We start from the raw sequence: 25,737 nt of genomic DNA, 5'->3' as shown, positions 1-25,737 counted from the left end.
TTATATTCTTTCTTTAATAACTCTACAGTTATAAAACTTCATAAAAGTTATAAAAAGAGGGGAAAGATTATCATTTGTCGTCACCTTTGGGTAGAGTGAATGTGTTATATATATATATATATATGTATATATATATATGTATATCTTACTACAAATAAATTTATTTATCTGCAACATGACATGGAAATATACATTATATACACCGCAGAAGGCATTAAACATTACGCTTCTTTTGTCACATACGTTGTAAGTATCATAAGAAGTCGTTGCAATTTCAAAGACAAGAAAGACTTTCTTAGAAATCTGCAACGTTTTCGCAGAGAAACTCTCCGCGAATTCGTCTAACTAAAGATTCGGAGAAAAGATCTCTTAATCAATCTAACTATATTTAATATAAATAGATATATGAACCTAAATTTTTACATTTGGCTATATCAGTCATGAGCATGTTGACACGTTGGCGAATGCATAAGTCATCGATACGCTATTTTACATTTAATTATATATACATTATAATACGATGCTTAAACGAGATAGTTTACTTTATATCTTACTGTATATATCTATATATCTTTATATATATAGAGATATATCTTACTGTATTTAAATAATTCTTCTTTAAGTTAATAGTAAACAGTCTATATAAAGAACTCTTAGAAAACCATATCAATTTTTTACAATTAGACTATTATTGTGTATTTAAAGCCGAACCTTTTTTTCCGAATAAATTTCGAATAAATTTCGGAAAAGATAAGCAATCATTGAAAAATTGCATTTGCTATAAAAGCAAAGCTGTTTAAAACAGACATTTCACTTGGTAATTCTATCTCTGCATTTATATATTTACTAGTCTATTCTTCAATCATTAGATTTGATATGGAATTTCTTAATTCCTAAAATTTAAAATCCAGTACTTAGGATTCATTCTTATATAGTACTTCTGGGTAGATAGATTCTCTATACGACTCTGAGTTTATACAATAAAAGTGCACGTTTCTTTACGTGTTAATGGCAAATATTTCTAAATAAAGATAATAACAATATTTTAAGTCAATTTTTCTTATTTCGCAATAAATTCTTTTGCTTTGTAGTCAGGTAAATTTTGCCATCAATGCCTACTACAATTTATGTACATGACTTTTTTGTCATTTACGATACGAATATAACGAGGACAGGCTCGGACGAAAAGTGCAGGTGTGCGCTCGGCTGTAGAGAAAGAAAAAAAAATTTTAAGGCAATCCAAAATTATCGTAGTCTAAAAATGGATTAATTGAAAAACATGCACATATCCATAATTTATAAAAAAAAATATGAATTTTTGCTCTTTAAGAACTTATTTTCCATTTTCCTTCATTAAATTACTAGGACACCAATAATTATTAATTAAATTATTAAGTCATAAACAATTTAAATGTATTTTCAGCAGATGTCTACTCAAAATACATTTCAAATAATTAAAAAATTTCCATTTGCTGATTCAAATCGATATCGATAATTAATTTAAGCTGTGCATAAATACTTTGAATTTCAATTTCCGTGCAAAACACATTATATTATTAACACAGTTTTGTTTCAAGTGTTACTACACGCGTTATTTAGTCTCACACAAAAATGTGAGAGCCAAGGCTCAATCCAAATCTCAAACGGGAGTTAGTATTGTTAGATCACACACTCACATGCCTTCTTATCCAAATCGTGGTCTCCGCAGGTCGGTTGTTGGATGTACTGAGCCGGTTTTAGCGGCCGACCGTCCTGGTCCTCTATTTCAATCACCAAACCGTGATTGTTACCATGTTGATTTCGCGGAGACGGTCGCCAGGCTCTCAGGCCATGCCTGACATCCAGCGCCAGAGGAGTATCATTGCCCGTCAGAGACGTCACGATGGAATCCATTAGCCGTTTCTTTGCTACAGAAATTGCAATTCTCAAAAGTCTCGGAATATTCACGCCGCGTATCAGTAAGTCAGTAACCTGATGAACGATTAAATACTCACATCGATGCTTCCTCAGCGCTTTGGTATAGTAGTAAACGGATATCCTGATCTTCTCATCTTCATCCTCGTCGAAAGGGTTCGAAGGTCGGAAGTCGGAAGTCGTGACATTTTCTTGCGGTAACTTAGAAATTCGCAATCTCGCAGCGACAATGTAATCGCGGGCAGTAAAATTCAATTGAAAGTACATGTTCATCGAAAATGGATCCATCCATGCCTCAGGATCCGCGTTTCGAGGTATCTGACCTATGTAACGAATCGCGCATTCCGTTTAATAAACAATATCCTCAAAGACTCTATCACTGTATCTTCTTTCTTTTAATAACATCACAGAAATAAACGAATTATTGAATTACTTACAAGCAGGCGAAAACATGGTAAGTTTCTCGCGTTGAACCTGATTGGTGTCGGTGCTAAGGTTCCATCTCCCAGTAACCATGAGAATTTGTATCTTAATATTGTCGATCACCTTTTGGCTCAGACTGCACAGACGGATCAAAGCTTATTAAGCTACGCGAAATGCCTAAATGAAATGGTACGATATCGTGCCAAGCCTTTGAACATTTAATGAGCAATGATATGATAGCACACCAATTTCAAAGCTTCAGCGTATTATTAGAATAGTGTTAATCTTGCACAAGATATTGCTTTAAAAAAAGAAACGTAAGCGTTTAAGCCAAAATATTTAAAAATTTCAGAAGATTGTTCTCCTCCATAAAGCGATAAAATATAAATTGAGTGTCAAGCTATTTTTTGTGTGTGTGTGAGAGAGACAAAATAATTTGCTCAACTTGAAAAAACCCAAGACCCAAATATTTAAAAACATTTAAACATGCAGAGACATTTAAAAGACGCTCTAAAAATGTTCTAAATATTATCGAAATGTTTTTGGACATATTTTTTGGAGTTTCTTAAGAATTCTGAGTTTATTATAGAATCTTAGACAATCTAGATTTCGCATTCTAGAAAATAACGTTTTACTTCATGAACCTAGTGCGGTGGCGCGTTTGCCGGCTGGAGAATTTTCACCTCCAGGTTCCCGGCGGACTCTTCCGGGTGCCGACACGGGCCAATGGACGATGGTCAGTGACCTACAGAGGCACGGTATAGCTCGAAGGCATTTATTACACGTTGCAGACAGCGGCTAGACAGTCGGCGGATACACCGGCACCCCAATCACCTCGACTTTCCGTCTGGTCTCAGCGGAACTTTAATTTCTTAAGGCCGCATCTCGAATCTTAAGTTCATTCCCAAGACGTCTCGGCCAGACTCATTTGCATCGCCCTGCCTCGGCCTACAGAGACTTTTTCTTCGGCACTGAACGTTGGCGTCGGTTGTTCGCGTTCGCGTGACTAGAATTTCACTCTTTTTCCTGACGCGACGTATATAACGATGTGACCCGTTGCACCCGTCGCCTCTATTCGATGCTATTGTAGTTTTTAGATTTCGTGTTTACAACAATTAAATTGCGATCTCATGATTTTCGTCGATGCCGGGACAAGAACTTGTTTATTTGCGCGCCAGGTCCTCACGGCCTCCGAGACTTTCATCACAAGCAGACTGTTGTCGTGTTTCGAAAGATGACGGCGCGACGTTGGACGATCAGCCGAGACACCGCAGGATTGCATAATAAATTTTTGAGTCATTAAGCAACGACTGATGGAATAGGAAAAAAGAACGACGAATGGGGCGAAAGGAGAAGAAGGATGAGCGTCATTTCTCTACGTCATCGACAAGGTGTCCGAGACGCTTACTCGGGAGGTTTCAGTGCAGCTTCCACGTCAACGACCTTATTGGTTATTTGAATACCAGGAAACTGTATTTCCCGGAATAACAGAAAAGGGAAGGAAAGAAGAAGATACGTAGAAAGTAAGAGAGAAAAAGTAGTGAAAGAAAGTAAAAAAAAAAAACTAAAGAAAGCGAATCTAACAAACTCAAACAACAGGAGAGAAAACAAATATAAAACTTCTTTGTAATTCTTGAAATTTTACAGATCTGTCTTTACTTCTCCCTATCTCTAAAAGGAAAAGATGATAACTAAAAGGCAAAATCTGTTATTTATCCTAGTCTTATGGGGTTATCTAGAAAATAGACCCTGTTTTTCTTGTGAGATAGCAGAGAAGTTACGGCGCTCTTCTCCGAAATCTCGGCTCGGCTGTGGCAGTGGCTGCGGCCGAGCCCTCGCGTTCGATTCTAGGCATGTTCGTTAATCTAGCTGCGGCCAAGTCACGCGTTTCGCGCCGACTCGTTGCGTACGTGCCACGTCTGTCCGCCGTCTGGGAAAGGGAAGGACCTGGAGAGTCTGGAGGCCGTTGCATCATGAGAACCGGCGCGGCGCGCCGCGCGCCGGTGCACGGTGGATTCTCCTCGCTCGCCTCGTGGGCCGGGTGTCGCGATAATGAAATTCACCGGAGCATAGCCGGGAATCGCCGTGTCGGCGTATTTGGCTCTATTTGAAGATTAGATAAGAAAAATGGGAAAAAGGAGAAAGAGAAAAGGAAAGAGAGAGAGAAGGAGAGCTTTGATGAAAATTTGAATGTCTTGATCCGGGACATTAGTTACAGCTTAAAAGAAAAAGGAAAAAAAATACGATTAGAGAGAGGGGAAAAAAAGAAAACGGTGAGGAAGAATAGCAAAGAACGGTTCCTCGCGACGCGATAGGCCGACGATGCGTAACCGGCGCGGCGGCCTGATTGGGCCGTCCGTAAAAATGCACATTGCACCGTCTGGCGGTGCGACGGCGGCGGCGGAATGCAGGGTGAGAGGTAGAGAGGAGAGAATGGAGGACCGAGGGGATCACCGGCGAAAACTTCCTCCTCTCTCTCCGTCGCGCGCACCGTCGCTCCGTCTCCGTCGACATAGGAAGAGAGACGCATAGACAAGGTCAACGCATTAAATTGAAATGTGTTACGTAACCTCGTAAGAGAGTTCTAACTGCAGCCCGACTAGACACCCGGCGATTACGGGGGTGCTCAACTCGATGTCTCGATGTCTCGGACTCAAATTGTGCGAGCGACATTCGTCACGCGCTTCTCGCTTCTCGCTCCTATTGTGTCCCGCCGCGAAAGAGTTCCGTCCAGACGTGACATCCTTTCTCCCTCTCTCTATCTCTATCACCGTTTGAATCAAGCACTCTCGACATTTTTATCGCGCCGAATTAGCGATCACTTATATGAAATAATTAAAACTAAAAGGAACGCTATTTTAAAAAAATGCATGCAGGTTGAATAAATTGAAGATAGATTTTGACGTCTAATGAAATTTCGCAGTCGAGATTAATTTACTCTCCTTTAGGAGAGTTGCAAACTTGTAGAATAAATTGAAATAAAGTGGATGAATTAGAAATGAAGACGCTGTGTAAAAGCTTCGAGGATAATAGCTGGCGGATCCTCGCTGCAAGCTGCAACCGCGCGCACGACCGTGCGAGCGATGCACGAATGCAACGGCAACCGGCAACAGCACGCGCTCGGAGGACTCTCGAGACGGGCTACGCCAGTGCCGGCACGAATGCATTTACGCGTCTAGACTTAATAAAATAAAAGAAACGCCCGCGCACACCCGCACGAGTGGGGCTGCGAGCAGTCGTGGGGAAACGGGAGAGGGCGATTTAAAAACACAGCTAGAGACCGCAGCGGAATTTCCACTGCGTATCCTTCCTGGCTGAGAACACTATCCTAAACCTGTCCCTCGCGCAAACTTTATTGCGCCTTCAAACTTATCTCTTTATGAGAAACAATTTTATTTTCCCTATACGAAAACCGTAATATATTATATTTAATTGACGCATTAATCATCGACACATTCATCAATTCGATTTTACGATGCTGTAACACCCACAGGTATTTCTAGAGATTAAATCTCTTCAGAGATTGAAATTAAGATGAAAATTTTCTCTATACATATTTTGTGCCCTGATGATACGATAGATACGATAGAATACATAACAAGAATTATTGCTTGACGTGCGAGGATCACAAACGCGGAATTTCCCTGCTCCACTGAGCTTTTCTTTGCTCTCCTCGACGCGATACTTTTATCGGTTCATCGAGATATTTTTACGTGACGAGGGCAACGTTTCGCTGAGAACGCCGACGTCGGCGGATTTGCCTCTTGTGTATTACGCATCGAATCCTCTAATTTCCAAGATGCTTGCGCATACTACGCACGTAAAATGAATACGCCACGTGAAAAACGATTACTCGGCATCATGCAACAACGAGTTTACATCAACTTCTGGAAAATTTATTTATCGCATACGTCAAATCATAATCTTGCTCAAGATTAAAACATTGCAAAAAAGTAATACTATGATACTATGATGTTTTCTACAATGTAAAAATATGCGTGGCGTTATATGTAACGAAGAACACTCTAAAGGGGATTAAAGATTAAAGAGATATTATTGCAAAGCTTTTAAACTTTACCAATAACACATAATGCAAGACTTTTGCAATCTCTTCTTGATATTTTATCAATTTTCGGAATACCCAGTAAACATTTATATACATTTGGAAAAAAATTACATGAATTAGTATTTGTTGATATATCATATTGTTCGCGAGGAAGAGAAAGAGAGAGAGAAAGCAAAATATCTGGAAAATTATGCAATTACAACTCCAGATCAGTCTCGCTATAAGAGCATTCGCGATATAATACGTTTCATGCAAAACACGAAAATAAAAGTAATGCGCAAGCTAAGCGATTGTCAAAAGTGCACGTTAAAATAAAATGGTCAAAAAAAGTCACGGCACACCAAATGCCTTACCGAATAATAAAGGCCTCCAGAGAGGCTTACCTGGCGAAGCTTGAAGTTACGTTTTCTCTAAAAGATACAAGAAGCACATATTGTAAATACTAGATATGCGTTTGCTAAGCGGAGCAAGTGATAAACAACATTTAATAAAATTATGATTCAGTGCGAGGAGAAATGTAAGTTTAAATAAAACGAAATCAGGATGACATATAGATGCTTTTCTACTGAGATATTCATCATTGAGAGTAATGATAAGCCACTTTCACCTTTTCCCATACTATGCAAAAGTATTCTTTTATTTCAACTTACCCCAAACGATGAGCGCGCGCTAGTTGTTGATAGAGAGTCAGATTGGTCTGTGATGCGTTCTCAATGGAGTTATTGGCATTGGCTGTGAAAAGCTTTGTCGGATCTAAAGCATCATTTTGGTATTCCACAGTATCGTTTTCGTTTCCCTCTGGGAAGATATCAAGATTTTGCTCCTCGTCGTCTGATGTCTCATCAGTGTTGTCGTAACCCAATGAGTCCGCAAAAGCCGGTATCACCCTATAAACATCGTCTCCAACCCATTCTAGCCCCTCGTACTCGCTGATTTTTCTGTTGGTCGTATTATCTGCATCTTTGACAGACAATTTATCGTCGTTCGCTGAGTCGGCAAAATCTGTTGTGTTGGAAGTCGCATTTGATGTAACATTTGTAATAATAGCGCTCGTGGTAATAGGTTCCGGAAACTCCGTCGTGCTGAAGGAAGGTTGATTCTTCGGGTGATCTGACCTGACGTCTTCAAAATTCCTCAGCTGGTATACTATGGGAAGTGGAGTGTGCCCAGTAGCCGCAGAAGAAGCAGACGAAGAAGAAGAAGAAGAAGTAGACAATGACGAAGCGTGAAAGGAGTTTGCAACATTCCTCGCAGTCGTGTGTCTCAAGGACAAAGGAATGCGATGTTTCAGATCTTTCGACAAAACAAGGGCGTCTCTGTCTATAAATTTCGATTTTTCATCAGACCCGAAACTGGAATCGAACTCGGAATCGTCGTAGGGGATCTTGAAGATCACGTGGGGCTCCATGGCTCGGTCGAAGTCTTGATGAATGTTTTGCGACGGGTTCTGCTCTTCGGAGTTTCTTGACTCGGTTTCATAATCAAAATTCGCAGGTTCGGTCCACGATTGCTGCAGCTCAAGCTTGGAAGCCAAGTTTTCGTAATCGATTACCGCTTGGCGATTATAAGCGTCAAAGTCAAAGTCCTTGTCGTAAGAGGCTTTCCCTTTGTATCGGTTCTTCTTCCTTTCATTCCTCGCCACATCTACGTCGGGGTCATTGCGAGAAGATGACTCCAATTCCATAGAATTATAATTCCAATGCTTTGCTTTGTCTCTATATAGATTCTCATTGTTGTATTTTTTTTCATTGGATTCCTCTATTTTTCTCAATTCTTCATCCTTTCGCTTATCAAGTTCCCGCTCGCGAATCGCCAGCACTTCTTCCGGCGTGTAATTCAAGCTCTTCAACAGGAGCATCTCTGCCGTGCCGAGATCACCTGTAATTATCTTCAGGATTGCCTTCTCTAACATTTTCTCTAATCTCCGAGCACTGAAGGGAATTGATCCTTTGCTATCTAAAACCTCGGAATATTCTTCATTTTTCTTCGATGATTCTGATTGTACAGTATCTGTGGTTTCTTCATTTCCAAAGTTGGATTTTTGTTCGACAAAATTTACGTGACTATTTTCTTTTCTATGTTCTGGATAATATTCATGATGATGATGATGATGGTGATGACGATGAGACCACGCATTGGCCGTGATGGATATTAATAAAAAAAGCACGTAGAATTTAATGCTCATTGTCGCAGGTAATAAAAATGTGTCTCAAATTGACCGAGAACTTTAATGCACTCGAATGATATTCGGTTACAAGGACGATTGAAGCACTCGTGTTCCAGAAATTGGGTAATCTTGTAAGAAATAAAATAGCTTGGAATGCTCGATTTTGTCTCCAAGAATAATTTTAAACCTGAGTAGATGACTCACTAAAAAAAATAAATGTCAAGCCCTGAAAATCTCGTAAAACGTGCTTGACGGCTGCAGCTTACGAGTAATCTCCAAATTTCCGGAAGAAAATAATAGCTTTTGCTTTTAAGAGAATTTTTCGTCGAGATCTTCTCGTTGTTAAATTCTCAAAGTCCATTGACAAACCATTCGATATTGTGCTATATTAGTCTCTATTTGCGATCTGTATCTCGCTCACCTCGCAGAATCACGGAAGAAGATGACAGCAAGAAGCGTGATTAAGAAAGTATCTTAATCGCGTGTCTTCTGGTTCTCTGAAGTTTCGTCGAAATTTCTTCGAGGCGATGTGGGTCTTGGAGACGTCACCGTCTCCTCGGAGCGGGTGGCTCCGTGCGATTCCGTCACCTAGCTACCTGACGCTTCTTCAAAGACAAGAGAACTCCGTAGCACGTTCAACACATGAAGAGGAAGGCACCGTTTCGTACGGAGGCGCGTTAGCAAAATGGACCGTGATTGGTCTGCCGGCAGTCGCGGACTAAGTTCTAATCGCACGAGGAAGGCGCGAGGTGCGTAAGTAGGAAGGATTCGTAGTATGCGTGTGCACGCTCTGAGCAGTAAGTCTCAACTGAGCCGTGCTGGCCAGCTCACAGACATAATTCTGTCTACTCACTAATTCCGAGACAACCACGAAGCCGCGAGAGGAGACGCGCCGGTGTGTTACTACGATGACTCCTTTTTTCTTCCCTCTCCTCCCCCTCTATCCCTCTCTTTCTTTCTCCCTCTCTCTCTCTCTCTCTCTCTCTCTCTCTCTCTCTCTCTCTCTCTCTCTCTCTCTCCCTCTCTCTCCCTCTCTCTCTTTCTCTCCACCACCGTTGCCTCTCACGTCGGCTCCACTCTTTCTCCTCCACTCGTTCAAACCCGGGTAACCCCTTTTCGTCGCGCACCGAAATCCCGCGGAGAACAGCCTTTTCTCTCCTCGCGACGTTTTACCTCTTTCTTCTTCTGCCCCTTCTTCGCCACCGTTTCCTCTTCTTTTTCGTACACTTTTTTATATTCTTCCTCGGCGCGAATCTGCCTCCCGTTGATTATTACCAGAAATCGTGCCGAATCGAATTGGTTCCTTGACCAAATTTCTGATTGTCCTGATCTTCTTTTCCTCCGTCACTTATCTGTGATATCTGTACCGGTCATTTCAAATTTCGCAAATCGTCTCGCGGATCGTCGGCTTCGTGCCTCAATCATGCAAATACTCACGTGGCACTCAGAAATCTGTATATACTGACATGTATATACAATGTAGGTATATGTGGCTTTGTGGCGCAGGTGAATATTGTCAAATTTTTTCCTCCTTTCACCGCGACCGCAAATGATGCTCTACGCGCGCGCCGGGCTTTCGCTACCAAAAAATCGATCTCGATCTCCTACCGTGCGATAACTCGATCGAATCGTGGCCTCTTTTTAGCCAGGGCACCGTCGCTCTCTCATATATTTCGATTAGCGCGAAGGCAACGAAAAGAGAAAGAGTTTCTCTCTCCTCTTTGTCTGTTTCCACGAAGTCTCGGTTGTTCAGCAAGATAGAGTTCGCCTGATTGAACGGCTTCAGGGAACGTGCGACGAAATGCGAGGGAACTGACGGAAAAAAAAGGAGTAGCAGGTATAACGATGTACGACGGGAGCACACGAGGCTTACACGAAAGAAATGTACAAGGAGGCGCGTCGTATTCGGATGGTTGTTTCAGGGGCAGCCACGTACAACTTTATAGGGTGCCTCCCTCTCCGCTGTCTAGACGAATCGAAAGATATGATCTTTGAATCATAATGTATCGCTTTTAATAAATGCAGCCTCCGCGTGCGTGCGTGAAAATACGATGCGTGGCAACGCACGCCGACGGCAGAAGTCGAAAAAAGAAAAAAGGGAGAATAAAAAGAGAAAGAGGCGGCGGCCGTGACATATTCAATTTACTTCCACGTGCGGAAATCTCCATGGAAATTTGCAAGCTTCGATTGTCCTTAATTACTACAATGACTCGAAATTTTAATCAGAAATCTTTAATAAAGAATTAGACTAAGATGTAAGTAAATTCAATAAATTCAGATTTGTCATGAAAGAAGAAGAAACTATTTATATATTTTCAAATCGACTGCAGAATTATCTTTGATATATTGTAAAGTAAAAATAATGTAATTCGTAATTTATTTTTACGAAGAGATCAATTATCATATTCGAGGATGGAAAGTCTGGATCATATTTAAAAACAGATACGTGCGTAGAGTTCTCGCTCCTACCCCCCAAAAAGGCCGCAAGCAAATTGTTGCGACAATTATTTATAGAATTTCATAATAAGAAATTTTTAGAAAAATATCTAATAAAGCGGCTATTATGTTAGATATTCAACGTACATCATTATTTTTATCTAATGTAAACTATCGCTATAATACGATATTTTGAAAAATGTAACCTAATGCATATTCTTCAAATTGATTCACCGTGATGAACATACGAGAAAAAAAATAGAACGGTTGCTATAAACAAATCGATGAATCGAGACCGAGACGTAGCCACTTATTCACCCCTGTTCAAACCAGGCTGGTTGACGTAGAAGCACGTGGGTCGAAAGAAGTGCATTACGGTGTTTCAGATACACACATATACCCACACACGTTTTTCATACCTTATACTTAATCTCGCACACTTTATACATTTAAATTGCGTATGAATGAGTGCGCGTGACGTCTGCAAATCGAATATGTACTTTCTAAATACATTTATAAACTTCACTTAAATCTATTTTATAAATCGCTTCTTTTCGTTCGCTTAAATTGTAACTGTCAAAGAATTCGAACAAATATTTCGAAGAACTATTCTCGTCGAAGGATATGATCGATTAACAATCCTATTTCATTTATTTTAATTTAAAAAAATACAATATTTTACTTTGTCTCGCAGTCTTAGTCTCTCGGCTACTTTCTGTAACTGGAACTAGAACTAGAAACCGCGAATCAGTGGTCAAAATTAACCGACGTTAGTGAAACTAGCTATTTCTAGCTCTAGTCTCAAGTGGGAATAGTGAATCGGTAAAGCCACCGTTATTTCTCGCTTCTGTCCCCCTTAGAAAGAGACAAAGGATGAGTTAAGCTAAGGTTAAAGTTACGCGACGTTGGTGAAACCGGCCCTCAGACTCGGAAGACACGTCGGGCACATAAAGTACCCACGTGCGATCACGCGCGGGCGTGCAGACACGCGGGCTTAACTGCGTACGACATGTACGTCGGAGGGTTATAGGGTGAGCGAAGGAGAGACACACGATGCAATTTGATCTCGCGTGCGAGAGAATGGCGCGGTGGCGGCGGCGATGCAACGGCTGCCTGACGTCACCACCGAATTCTCCGTCGCGGATCGGACATGCGGACAGACAATCTGGCGTCTAGACGTACCAAAATAAATAATGCGCCGGACCTCGCCTCGCCAAGTCAAATTGTTGTTTCGCACACTCGTAATACTCGTCGTTTGTCGTCCTTATCGGTAGCATGTCCCACCGCCTCCTGTTGGCTCATGGGGGATGCTACGAAGAACCATCCGAATGAGAGTCCCTCCGCTCCGCTCGACTCATCAAGCGACGCGTCGATCAGACTGCGGAGCCACAGTAAAGAAATCTTTCTGTTATATCGTTGAAAACTATTCGTGATCTGACCGTGATTAATTGACGAATGATAAAAAATTTCGACTACTTGAACCGGATCGTCCGGATCGTTTGAATGCCACTTAATTCGATCATCAAGTATCTATCAACACCGGTGTGTTTCTTTATTAAAAAAAAAAAAAAAAAAAAAGATTGAAAATAAATATGCAGCAGGTTTTTCGCAATCATAATGGGACTTGAGCATAACCACCGGCATAATATGTCCGACAGTGTTTCTTGGAATTGTTTTCATAGCCCGGAGGGAGGATAACATGTAAGGAGAATAACACGCGTTGGCTGTTCGATGGCGACGCAGTCGATGCAGACAACATCGGGGAGAGAGCAACATATCAGAGCAGAAAAACCCGCGGGTAAACATCGGGCTTCTGGTCTCTCGGAGAACATGGTCTCACCTGGCGTTGAGTTGAGTCGCGGCGCGGTGCATCCGAGATACGCCTTCCCTAATGACAGAGTCTTATTTCTTCTGGGCGTTCTCTTTCTGCTTCTCCCCCGAGAGGCACGAGGAACGTTCGAGTGAGAATTTAAGACGCTCTGCCCACGCGCGCCAAATTATTCCGCCTTATGCCCGTTTCCTCCGATCAGAATTGTAAAATGTAAAAAAAAAAAGAATTCCACCGACACTGTCCGGCCGATCGGACCAGCGCGGCGCGGCGTGACGCGAGGACTCGCGAGACGGCTGTGGCGATGGTAACGGGGAAGGAGGAAGATGCAGAAACAGAACAAAAAAGAAATGGAAATCGTGCAATTTGCATGGTCTCTCCGGCCAACACTCGGCCCTCGATGTCTTCGCCTGCGAGAGAACGGAGGCAGACAGCAATCAAGATAAGGTCTCTCTTCTCGGGATCCGTCAGGGGATACTACGTTCTCGGTCCGCCTTCCCGATTCTTCGATCGCTTCGTGGAATCGGGATTTGAATTTCGGAGTGGATTGCGCAATCCGCGCGTCGGCACCCACGCGTGGGCGCGCAACGCAATCGTTTTCAGACCAGACGGTCATTTTAAAACCAATACCTGCCTATCGGGAACACGCAAATCGCCGGAGGACTGAGGAGAGATCTCCCTGTTTCCCCCCTCTTTATCCCTAGCTCACTATTGCCTCTCGACTCTTCAATATTTCACGCTTGTTTCGTAGCGCAGACGTACACTTTAAGACCGAAATGCGAGACGCATTTTTATAAACTTTCTAAGCTAAGCGTAAAGCCCTTTCTGCATGCGCACATTTTTAAAACGGAAAGTTCAAAAGTCATATATATGTATATCTCATAATCCTTAAATTTTAAATAATTAAAAATGAAATATTTCTTTTCTTGCAAATTATATGAGAACAGAGAGAGAGAGAGAAATAGAGAAACGCGCACATAAATCATAAATTGCTAAATTTAACAACACGATTATAAATATTACAATTAAATTTAGATCTGTATCTTTTTTGCAAAAAATTGATTCCTAATTGATAAAATAAATTGTAAAAATAAGTGCAGAGATCCGAGTATCTCAAATAAAGTTTCCATTTTTAAATAAAAAATATAACAATGAAATTAAGAGAAGGACGAATGTCGGAAGTGATGTAGGAGAATTACAAGGTGGAACACGAGCTGTATGCTGTATAGCCGCCGAAGGGTGTCGCGTGCTGCGACAGACGATGACGGATGAATCGGCATTCCAACGAAACGAGAGTAAAGAAGGAACACGAGAACACGAGGAAGGAAGCGTACGCGCAGTTACGTATGCGTTCCGTCTGGTTAAATCGCATAATGACGAGATGCTTAATCACGAATTATGCCACGTACGCGACAAACGATTCCGTCGTCGCGTATCGCGATTATGTAACTCCAACTTATAACATTTCGACCAGTGCCACGATCTTCTTTTATATAACGTAATAAATTGCACAATATCCTATTACTTATTACATTAGAAAGTAGAAAAGTTATATTGATTTATAACAAACGGAATCAAATAAAAAATAAAAACTGTTAGACATACCGCACATGTAGCTGTTGAAGCTGACAATGTAAAAATCATCTGTTTGTAAGTCTTGTTATTAGTTCAGATTTTATAGGCTCGAATGAGCCAAGACAAAGTTGTGTACGCATTTCTGTTCTAATGAAATGGTGAATGATTGAATTCGATGCTCTTGTTTTCGAGCCAAGGGAGGCGATAAGAAATGACGGGACGTCGATGTTGATGACGCGAAAAAGTCGTTCCAAGGGGACGTTTGAAATGGGCGAAGACGGCGGGGAGTATAGAGTAATGAAGGAGAAGGATGATGGAATTTTGCGGAATACTTGATTTTCCTGTGCTCTACTCGTGTGTCCAGTATCAGGCAAATCAGCAGGTACTATTTCCGCGCGCGAGGCAGTGAGTCCGCATTTCCGCGCGTCGGATTCGTCTCGGAGAATCGTGACATTATTCGACATTGATACGATGGCTTATCAAACTATCCACGGTGATTTCAACAATTAATATCGTAAAACGCATAGTAGCTCGTCAGTCGCCACGAATGTACGAGTTACGCGGTTTTCAAATTTGGTTATTTATGTTGCTTTTGGCACGATGCCAGAAATCTAAAACTGGCTCGCCTAGCTACGCTACTACGTGCGCATAGAAAACAGAATAATTTTCGCATGGAGTTATCAAGGCCGCGCAGTAAGGCAGACGTAAATAGAAAAAGATCTATTGCCTAAATATATAGTCTGGACTTATGGTGATCAGATGGAGCAATGTAAATATATGCTGTGTAACGCAATAAATAGATCGGAGTTTTAATATAGTTAGTTTGTAATCAAGTGAAATTTACTATAAATTTTAATAGAAATCTTATTATTTTAATCGTTTCCTGTAATTATGTAAGATAAAAAAATGTTGAGGGCTAATTTCTTTCCTCCCAAAAACCTTTGTTCTCTTCCTCGAGTAGCAGCAGACTATACCGTTTGTAAATACCACGAAGTCTAAAACATTCGGCAGACTAAACACATTATTACGTCATGTGACAGTGTCGAAAAGGGAGCCCAAGCAGAATATAATCCACTAGTGAAAGTAGGCCTTACGTCGGCGAGAATTATTTCTGTTTATATCGTAAAAATTACGCTGATCTAATCAAAACATTTACGTGACAATTTATAAAACTCCGCTGTTTATGATATACAGAGTGCATAAATCGAAAACAATTGAGGAGAAGGTAGCGCGGCTTTAAAAAAGTGATTTTTACAGAACAGCACTCTTCTTACAACTTACTAATAGTCTCGCCCGAGAAATGGAATTAAGTAACTCGACTTTATCAAACGGAAGGGAGAACGCTTACAGCGAGGAAGAACTCGATCCGTCGCGCATCGCTTCAAACAAAAATTCGAACATGATTCTCGGCAAAATAATGTTCTCTCGTCGCGTCGTCTCGACGAGATAAGCTCATCTTCCCGATTTTTTTGTTCCTCGCCAGCAGCCAGACAGTTTAGCCTTGAGAGCCTCCGATTACTCGGACTTCCTGCTTCGTGATTTACGGGACAATCTATAGCTCTGTATAGATTTAAGATAATAAACATGTAGGGTATCACGCGAAAAATAGATCATGCAAACAATATTTTAACGTTAAACTCTTGAACTAATGTAGGATTAGTTACTTGATTGTATTATCGAATATATACCGCAAAATATACCTATCACTCACTGCATATTTTTAAATAACAAATGCATACGATTTTCCAAAATTAGATCGTTACAAATACTATGTGAATGTAATTATATACTATAAGATACATGTTCTTTTGTATTTCGAATTTCCATGTTCTCCGTATCTATATAATTAAAAATAATTATACTTTATTTTCCTAATTAATTATAAATTTGACTTTTTTAACATATTGCACCCCGAGAAGAATACTGTCGCACAAATCAAAAAATTTCAATTTTAAATTAAGCCTATAAAAAGTATGCCCAAGATGTTACCTATAATAGGTGTTACAGGTCTATATGCGAAATCCGCTGCATGAAGCAGAAGTGTCGTTATTCTTTTAAACTGGTTATGTTGCGGTTTCCTGGATATATAATGTCCTAAGTGAATTGACAAGTGAATCACAGCATACCTCTTCAAGAAACAGTATAAGTTTTATTATAACAAAATATCATAATCGTAATTGCGTCAGTTATCTCACAATTCAAAAAAATTGAATTAAATTTATTTTTTTTCTCTTCTGAAAATTGTGAATTTTTGAGTTGTGCACAACTCAAGATAACTCTATATCTAGAGTTGTGCACATTATCGTTAAACGTATCTAAATGGCCTCGCATTGGCTTTCGCAATATCGTCAAAACGTAGGTAATTTCCTGCCCGTTAAAACAATATTTTTTTATCGTCTACGAAACAAAAACGTTTCTTGCAATTATGTCACGGTCATTATATTACGCAATTATACATAATGTCTATTTCAAAACATTTTTTCCTTTGTTACGGTCACGGACCGTGCGCGATGTATAGTTTTGTCTTCCAGTTTTGTTCTCCAGTTTCCACGTCTCATCCAATTCATCTGCAATACCGATTAACTGTACGCCCATACATCTGAGTCGTGGCGACGCAAGAATTTTTATGTACTGTTTAGGTTGCATTTCACGTGTCGGACCTCGTAGCGATTCGGACATGTTGTGTGATGGTGGCACGTGTATGCATACGAGAATGACAGGAAACAAAACGCATTTTGATATTTTCTATTCGTTTCTTGATATCAATCTAACAAATCGCTCTTTGTCATTTGTTTCTCATTAACGATGAGATAAATTTGAAAAGAACCTGTAGGCCTATTCTGTAACTCTTAACGACAGTTTCGTTATCGTTATATTTGCGTTGCGCAGATATTGTATATGATAAAAAAGCTGTACAACAACAATATAAAGATAACGAAACTGTCGTTAAGAATTACAGAATAGGCCTACTGGTTCCATTAATAAATTGTGTGATAGGTGTAGATAGAGGAAATATATTCAAATATCATTTCCATCAAAATATTTCAAATGTTCTGTGTGACTATGTTAATTTAAAAGATAAGTTGCCACCGTATCATTGCATAAAGTAAACAGGATTATTATATCACGCTAGTAAGTGGCCGAAAAATTTAAAGATATTACGCAAGGATGATGTAAGAAATTGCATAAATTATACATATAAATGGTATACATTGTGTAAACGTTTCCTAACGCGTTTTCCAAGATATGTAAAAAAGATATATTTCCAATAAACTAGAGAGGTATATCTATAAAATACATATATTTTAAGATATACAATACAACAAGCGATGAAATTTATAATTACAATTATATGTAAGAAAAGTCTTGTAGTATATGTATACATATATATATTTTTTTACAAACAAGCATTCTTCTATCTTCGTGTATCGTAAATAACACAATGCTCATTGATGTTCAAAATCAAATAATGTTTACTTTTTTATTGGCCGAAAAAAATTTGATATAAAATTTGAAATAAAGCTCTTTAATAAAATATATCTAATCAACTGCGACAAGTTTTGCAATCCTCAGAGATATATATTTTGCCAAATGTGTGAAATATTTCAAAAAATTTATATTTCATATAAATCGGGAAAAATGAATATAATAAGTATATTGTACATAATAATAGAATAGAGTTGAAGGTTTAAAAAGTTTGTTTCAAGATAATCACCCACAAGAATTCATAAGTGAAAGGAAATGTGATGAATCTGAGACGTTCTATACCTCAGCAAAATCCATCATAGTTTCACGATTGCAAAAGGGGATTCACATTATCTTTTTTCATTCAAAATGTCACAGTAAGAAGGGAGTATCCCCACTCGTATTCCTCGTACCTCGTTGTGCCATGCACAACGGCTATATCTTGTCACCGATTTTCAGTAGTTCTTCGGGCGTCTTATCATGTTGCACGTAGTTAAAAAGCAATATCTAACGTTTTTACAGTGTACATGTTTTTCATTTGCCATCGAAAAATTTTCTTCATGCAATGCAGTTTAAGTATTTATCGCAAAACATCAATACGTCAACGGAAGCAGATAATCTGATTAATTGATATTGAAATTGTGATAAAATTATTATCAAAAGTTTTATCAGTTTACAAGTTAGAAAAGCGATTTAACAAGGATCAATTTGAAAAAATTTTCAGATAATTAATCAAACTATATTACTTTGTGTTATTTAATACATGAAAATTACAATAGTGTGTGCCGATTACCTACATTCAAACTACGGTCAAGGTTTTACAACGTCCTGTTATCAACGTTATCTATTCGTGCGACTTCAATGAGATTACAAAGTATACGAGAATTATGATTCCCTCGCATGTCGCGAAACACATTCTTTCATTTTGCGTCAGTATAGCGAAAAGAGCATTGAAAAGAAACTACATGTATACACATATTTTAATAAAGTGTGGTGAAAAGCAAGTGACATGTCTGGAAGAGTAAACCTGGCATTTGAAGTAATTTCTCTTTTACTATCAATAATTTTTACCAAATAATTCATAAAACGTAATCAGTAAAATTTTCTAAATATTCAAGAATATATTTTTTATTGTTCATATTCAAGAATTTTTTATTGTCAAGAATATATTTGTTATACTTTCGATCAATAGGACAATCGATTAGATATATTAGAAGATGGTCGCCGGGAAAGTGAACCTATGCATCAGGTAAGCATATTTTCATTTTATCATCATAGCGGAAAAAAACTTGCTCGAAGTGCTCAATCATCCAACTATAGTTTCTAACGTATTTCTACGCGTAAATAATTGAAGATAATTTATATGGACAAAACGCAGAATATATAATTTGCTACAGTTAAATAAGTAATACTACTAATGTAACGTTATTTATATATTCACTTCAACTAGAAATTAAAATAAACAGGACGTAGAAACTTTACATTACTGCCGTTCAAAATTTTGCATAGTAATATAAGAATAATCCAAAGCAGTATTAGCATATAGTTATGTTATTTTCACAGAATACTAATTCTTATCGTAAAGCAAAGAAGCCTTGGGCGACTAACAGCAATGCGATCAATGCTTATCTTTCAAAACATCGAAGGGTTTTTAAGACTTTTGGCTTAACAATTTTAAACCTTCTTGTCATAGCCTATGTAATCTATGCTGGTATATATTGGAAAAATAATCGTGAGTATTAATTTGTTTCAGCAAAAATTTAATTTTGTTTGATTAATTGATAAAATATTAGTTAAATTGACATAGTGACATAACGATACGTTTTTTATTTTAGAAAAAGATTGCGATTTTCAATGGTGTAAAGGCTATGGTTTACTACTCATACTTGCAGGACTAACTTATCTTGGCTTATTTTATTTTTTGATTGTAAAACGATATTTTTGGAAGTACATCTTACAATGCTGTCAGCCAGCAACGAATTCCTTGGAGCGCTTGCGAAATACCAAGTAAGAAATTAATATTATTTGATCCGATAATAGAAATTATTTTTATACCGACATGAAAATTTTTAGATATGGGACGCGCATCGGAGTGACGACTCTTCATTTAATTATACTAATAGCCATCGTTACTTTTCTTATCATCGATACCGCAGGATCAAGATACAGGCTAATTAGTATTCTCTGTGTCATCGTCATATTAGGATTAGGTTGGATGTTCTCCAAACATCCGGGACAGGCAAGTAGATTGTATCTTGAAGCTTAAGTCATGTAGTTATATAAATCTCCGACTCCGATCATATCTATCAATTATTACATTGATAGAAAATGGATTTCTTCTCGCTATTGCTTGAAGAAAAACTACGAGAGAATAATTGATTCGTGGATTTTATATTTTACTGTAATAATTATTCCCATCTGTCGCATCGGCTCGAACGCGCTCCAATGATTATGACACATACACGAGTGGTGTCGGAGAAAGTTGCTGAAGGCATGTGGATAGACGCGTCGCCAATTCCGCTGGAATTAACCCACTTCATTAAATCGTCTAATGTACTTAATGCACGCAGATCTCTTGTTCATAAATTTTGTGTGTGTAGTATACGTCATATTCATATAATTCAGTATTCTATTCCTCAGCAAGGTATTCTACTTTTCAGAAGAGAAAAGAAAAAAATCAAAATACAAATATAAAATAACTTAAATCTTTTTAATAAAATGTAAAATAGTTCCCTTTATTTTTTTGTGGCTTCTAATTATTTTAATAATTTTGTTAAATGTATGCAGATCGATTGGAGACCTGTCATTTGGGGCTTGATTTTACAATTTATACTTGGACTTATTATGCTTCGATGGCCTGTTGGTCATAGCATTTTCGACTGTGTATCTGGCAAAGTGGTCACTTTCTTGGATTATGCTAAAGCTGGCGCCAACTTTGTATTCTCAAAGGAAATAGTTGGCCAAGGAGTCTTCGCTTTTGCCGTTAGTTAATTTGCATTATTGTGTATTTAGAAATATAAAATAATTAATTTTATTACTAGGAAATTTTTTCATTGCTTCGTTTATCTTTATAATTGCTTTTGTTTAATTTTTAATTTTGTATTGTTGCAAACTACTACTACTAGTATAAATTGCTCCATTAGGTACTGCCTGTGATTTTTTTCTTCAGCTTCGTGGTACAAATTATGTGCTATCTCGGTACAATGCAATGGATTATCGTGAAATTAGGATGGATTTTGCAAAGCATAATGGGTACAACGCTGTGTGAGTCATTATCTGCCGTTGCTAATCCTTTCATTGGGATGGTAATATTATTACATTGTTTAAATAATTTAAAAATAAGTCGCTTGTATTCTCACATAATATTTTTAATTCCAGTTTAAAGCTGCTAACTTATTTTGTCTTTTAGTCCGAATCCCCCCTTCTGATTAAACAATATATCAATCAATTGACTTCTTCAGAACTACATGCTATATTGAGCTCAGGATTTTCTACGGTTTCTGGTTTGTCGCACCCGTTTCATAAGTATAAGTCACTGATAGCATTTTAAATTTCAATTTATAATTGTATTTGCCCACCCGTATTTGCAGGTACGGTATTGGCCGCTTATATAGAATTTGGTGCTAAACCGGTTCATTTAATAACCGCTTCCATAATGTCTGCACCGACTTCTTTAGCCTATTCCAAGCTATTTTATCCAGAAACTGAGCAAAGTCTCACGAAATCCGAAAATATAAAACTTGAAAAGTCGTAAGTGCTTTATAAATCACTTATTATTTATCGATCATCATCCGATCATTAGTCTTACAATTAATATAATGGCTGTTATTAAAACTTTTACAATTACAATTACTTTTACAATTAGATCAGACACTAGTATTTTGGATGCCGCAACGAATGGTGCATTAGCAGCACTCCCAATCGTTTTGGGCATAATCGCAAATATCGTAGCTTTTGTATCCTTCGTTGCATTTTTAAACGGAATTCTCTCTTGGTTCGGTGGTCTGGTTGGTTTAGAATTAAGTCTCGAGGTAAAATAATTTTTCGACGCTGATTTTTCCAGCTTCTAAAAATATATTCTTTTGGGTAGATTTTAGAATTGTAGTTTTGCAGATCATATTGGCGAAAGTTTTTATGCCGCTAAGTTGGATGATGGGTGTTCCTTGGGAACATTGCGAAGTTGTGGGGACGTTGATAGGTTTGAAGACAGTGGTCAATGAATTAGTCGCATACCAAAGGATGGGCGAATTCAAGGAGCAGGGCCTATTATACGGAAGATCGGAAGCAATAGCCACATTCGCGATCTGCGGCTTCGCGAATCCAGGATCAATTGGCATCCAGGTCGGAGTTTTTTCGTCTTTGGCGCCAGAAAAGAAAGAGCAAGTAACGGATGTCGTTGTGCGAGCTTTTGTTGCTGGTAGCGCCGTCTGTTTTCTCACAGCTAGTGTCGCCGGTAAAGTTGAAATCCCGATTTGATTTTATGACTGTATACCGCTTCCCTTAAGTTGCATCGAATATTACATTATCGAATTTTATTTTATTATTTCAGGTATGTTAATCGATGACGCTTCATTATCTTCCGCAAACATTACAACGACAATACCAAATGTCACTTTAACGACACTAACTTCGTTAGATATAATTTGAAAAGGTACATATATACATTAAAATTAGGAAGTTGCATCACAGTGATATATACATAATCGCATTAAGATTCATATTTTTATCTCATCTTTAAAATCTTTCACTTTGAGAAGAAATAGCAGTACGCAAAGAATTGCTCTTGCGAAGTAATTGTAAGCAAATAATATTGCAGATACTAACGATAGTAAAAGGAGAGATAAATAAATTTTATTACATTCTTTTTATCAGTAATAAGTTTTTATACAACATCGAAATATAGTTTATAAATAGCACACACACAAGATCGAGTCTGACCGGAAACGATGCTTAAACCTAGTAAAATAAATTTCGAGCGCAATAACACATACTAAGTTAAATTGACAAGGTCACATTACATAAGTGATATACTTATTGTACGCTTGTGCCATTATTTGTACGTTGTCAGCATAATAATTGTACATATATCAATTATAAAGCAATACATATTCCCAAAAATAAGCATACTTATTTATTCAAAATTAACTATACAATTGATAATATCGTAATGCAGTAATATCACAATATCTCGAATATGTGGAATGCCACGTGCCGTGCTTCAAAAACTCAAAAGTATCAGATAAAATATTGCTTTTATTTGCTGTGATCGCTTACGGTAGAGTATGCAATTGGTAAGTTTTATAAATGCTGTCAGTGCGGTTAAACACGTCGGCAGTCACTTCCAACATTTTAGGCAAAACGTCTATGTTCCGCTGAACATTTTCACCGCAAACCTGAGAGTGCAAGTGAAATAAATCATTCAAGAAATTACCCGTAATTGTAAGATAAGTTAATCTGTTTACCTTTTTGAATAAAGCCTCTCTAGTAGGCATAGTGTACATCGCAACTATTGCAGCTTTTCTGATCACCCATGGATGATGCTTGGCAAGGGTTTTGTTATATGCGTCTTGACAACAACAAACTGTTTTATCAATGTCTGTGAGATCATTCAGTTGTTGTAAAAATTCTCTAATAAAATCTAGAAGGCCAAACAACATAAGACATCTGCAAATTTCTAAATAGTATCAAGGGATAACAATGTAGTAGGTACCTAAACCTCTATGTAGTCGCAATAAAGTACGTGCGCCATTGACAAAATTGGCTTTCTCTAAAAGTTTGTTTTCTCTCTCATATTCAATCATAGATTTAATAGTCGTATAGTTCTGAGTGTCTTTATTTATCAAGTCAGTCAAGGTGTCTATCTTTTGCTTCAGATCAGAAGAGACAAAGCTGAAGACACTGCCCATCAGCTGAAAAAATCTGTGTGTGCACGTAGCATGTTACGAAACACAAATCTTATATAGATGTAATCTCAAATCTGATATAGACTAATAAAAGATAACAATTATTCTGCTGAGTTAACGAGGCAAACAGAAGATAAAGACAATATATGTAATTCATATATTAAGATAACACATAATGTAACAAATATTTTTAATGCAGTAATGTAAATAATTACTTAGTATAACGCGGTTATTTGCTTTTAATTATTTATTTCACTTTGATATGTCGCAAAGATGTCGTAGATTAGCTATCAAATGTCAACCGTAATAAATCAAAAAACCTAATCATTTGAAATCCATACACGATATAGTAAGGTTATGTTAGATAATGAAACACAAATCAGCGATTTAACTTACTTGTATAGTTCATTGTAGGCCTCTAGGTATGCTTTTAGATCGACATCGTCATTTTCCACGAGAGCTTGATCAAAATGATCGTGTACCGTTCGTAAATCGAAGAAACTTAATTCCGGCCCCTCCGCCATTATATAGAGTTACTGTATTCAACCCAACACTAAAATCGAATCTGCTTTTGCGCCACGTTACGATTAAGTCGTTACGTTATCTCCTCGAATCCGTTAAATTGTTGAAATCAGACATGACTATCTGCTTATCACATTAACAGATGGTGCATGACGTATTCAACATTGTGACGGCGTCATTTTAAGATAGATGACAGTTTATTCTCGCACTTATCATTTGAGCATTTACGTTCATAATTCAAAGCCATTCCGTACAGCCAGAGAAACCTGAGCCATCTACCAGCCATCCGCCGGCCATCCACTGAACACGAACCATTAGCACGGACGCGAACCATGTACAGTCACCGAGCGAAACGACGTAGTTGAGTCGCACTTTCTCAGAAGACGCATGTCCTCAGTAAGAACAAAGGGATGGCCTCTCTCAGGTTTCTCTCTGGTACAACAAAGAACGAACACAGAGAAATGCAACCTAGCGCACTCTACTTAAGGTCATATCTAATCTTCATATGATACATTATTGAAGTGTGTAAAATATAACTATACATATATGTGCATAATAATATATGTAGTTAATTTATATATGTATAATATGTTTAAATCGTCACATCTTGCCAGTAATTTGAGGTAAAAATAGGTTTAGAAAGATAAAAATTCAAAGAATGAAAATGAAGATAGTGATGGAAGGTAACGTCAACGATCAAGACATATTTAAATAATATAAATCAGGCAGAAAAAATTGCTATAACGTCTTTCTCGCAAAGTTGCTACATTAGATAATTTGAGTATGCAATCTCTATCATGTTTTCTCGCAATAATAAAAAAATACTGTAGAGAAAAGCGTTACCAATAGAAGAAAAATAAGATATTTCGCTAAGCAATACACGTTCGAATATGGTTGCCTACATAGTACCGTCATCCTCCACGAGAAGCGCTACATTCGAACTCATTATAAACTACTATATGTATATTCAAACTAAGCAACATTTTATATTGTAAACGAAAATATATACATATATACTTAAACATGTCTGAAAATTTAATTCAATAATGAAATTTCTATATCGTGGAAATATCGTACTTTGATTTTCTTATCAAACACACGCATAACTGAATAAAATACACGCATAGCTGAAGACTACGTCTTTCAATACACAGCAGAAATTGTATTTGCACATTATTTACTCCCGACCTCTATTTGTCGAACAATCGCCGTGTGCATTTACCGATTTGGTTTCAACAAGGGGAACTGGGAAACGTCTGCAAATATCTTCCCACCTCGTCTTCGGCTTATTTGGACCGGAATATTTTAGCATTTCTATGCACGTGAATGAGATAAAAATACGCGCTGACAGAATTTTTAAGCTCAACTTTTCTCTTCAGTTAATATCGAAATACAGAATAGAATCATCATTTTTGCATTCTCTCATAATTATAAATTT

The 25,737-nt window shown here is 38.1% G+C and overlaps 3 protein-coding genes across 6 annotated transcripts; 1 reads left to right on the top strand and 2 right to left on the bottom strand.

Moving 5' to 3' along the window:
* Positions 1 to 141: 141 nt before the first annotated feature.
* On the bottom strand, positions 142 to 9,483 carry LOC139783433 (uncharacterized). 4 transcript variants are annotated; one of them, XM_071722591.1, is made up of 7 exons: positions 8,992 to 9,482; positions 7,054 to 8,773; positions 6,787 to 6,813; positions 2,352 to 2,473; positions 1,995 to 2,237; positions 1,677 to 1,907; positions 142 to 1,206 (listed from the first exon to the last, which is right to left on the bottom strand). In XM_071722591.1, exons 2-7 carry the CDS (start codon positions 8,586 to 8,588, stop codon positions 1,109 to 1,111), a joined length of 2,256 nt encoding a protein of 751 aa, XP_071578692.1. In that variant the 5' UTR covers positions 8,589 to 8,773; positions 8,992 to 9,482; the 3' UTR covers positions 142 to 1,108. The 4 variants fall into 4 exon arrangements, with proteins under 4 accessions (XP_071578692.1, XP_071578688.1, XP_071578706.1 ...); XM_071722587.1 differs by having other exon boundaries at positions 7,054 to 9,482; XM_071722605.1 differs by having other exon boundaries at positions 1,681 to 1,907; positions 7,054 to 9,479.
* Positions 9,484 to 18,332: 8,849 nt separating this feature from the next.
* On the top strand, positions 18,333 to 22,995 carry Cnt2 (Concentrative nucleoside transporter 2). Its single transcript, XM_071722572.1, has 12 exons — positions 18,333 to 18,913; positions 19,067 to 19,123; positions 19,438 to 19,606; positions 19,710 to 19,881; positions 19,948 to 20,113; positions 20,662 to 20,856; positions 21,018 to 21,179; positions 21,284 to 21,377; positions 21,465 to 21,624; positions 21,740 to 21,905; positions 21,988 to 22,327; positions 22,424 to 22,995. Exons 1-12 carry the CDS (start codon positions 18,884 to 18,886, stop codon positions 22,519 to 22,521), a joined length of 1,809 nt encoding a protein of 602 aa, XP_071578673.1. The 5' UTR covers positions 18,333 to 18,883; the 3' UTR covers positions 22,522 to 22,995.
* On the bottom strand, positions 22,704 to 24,633 carry LOC139783424 (ceramide-1-phosphate transfer protein). The gene is made up of 4 exons (XM_071722582.1): positions 24,174 to 24,633; positions 23,585 to 23,793; positions 23,337 to 23,512; positions 22,704 to 23,267 (listed from the first exon to the last, which is right to left on the bottom strand). The coding sequence occupies exons 1-4, from the start codon at positions 24,299 to 24,301 to the stop codon at positions 23,145 to 23,147; spliced, it is 636 nt and encodes a 211-aa protein (XP_071578683.1). The 5' UTR covers positions 24,302 to 24,633; the 3' UTR covers positions 22,704 to 23,144.
* Between the last annotated feature and the right edge of the window lie 1,104 nt (positions 24,634 to 25,737).

This window comes from Temnothorax nylanderi, unplaced genomic scaffold (genome assembly GCF_030848795.1).
Source record: "Temnothorax nylanderi isolate EJ_2023f unplaced genomic scaffold, tnyl_v1.0 TNYL_tig0008_pilon, whole genome shotgun sequence".
In the NCBI taxonomy this organism is placed as follows: domain Eukaryota; kingdom Metazoa; phylum Arthropoda; class Insecta; order Hymenoptera; family Formicidae; genus Temnothorax; species Temnothorax nylanderi.
The sequence above is the reverse complement of the archived record's forward strand: the minus strand, read 5'-3'. Positions and strand labels throughout refer to the sequence as shown.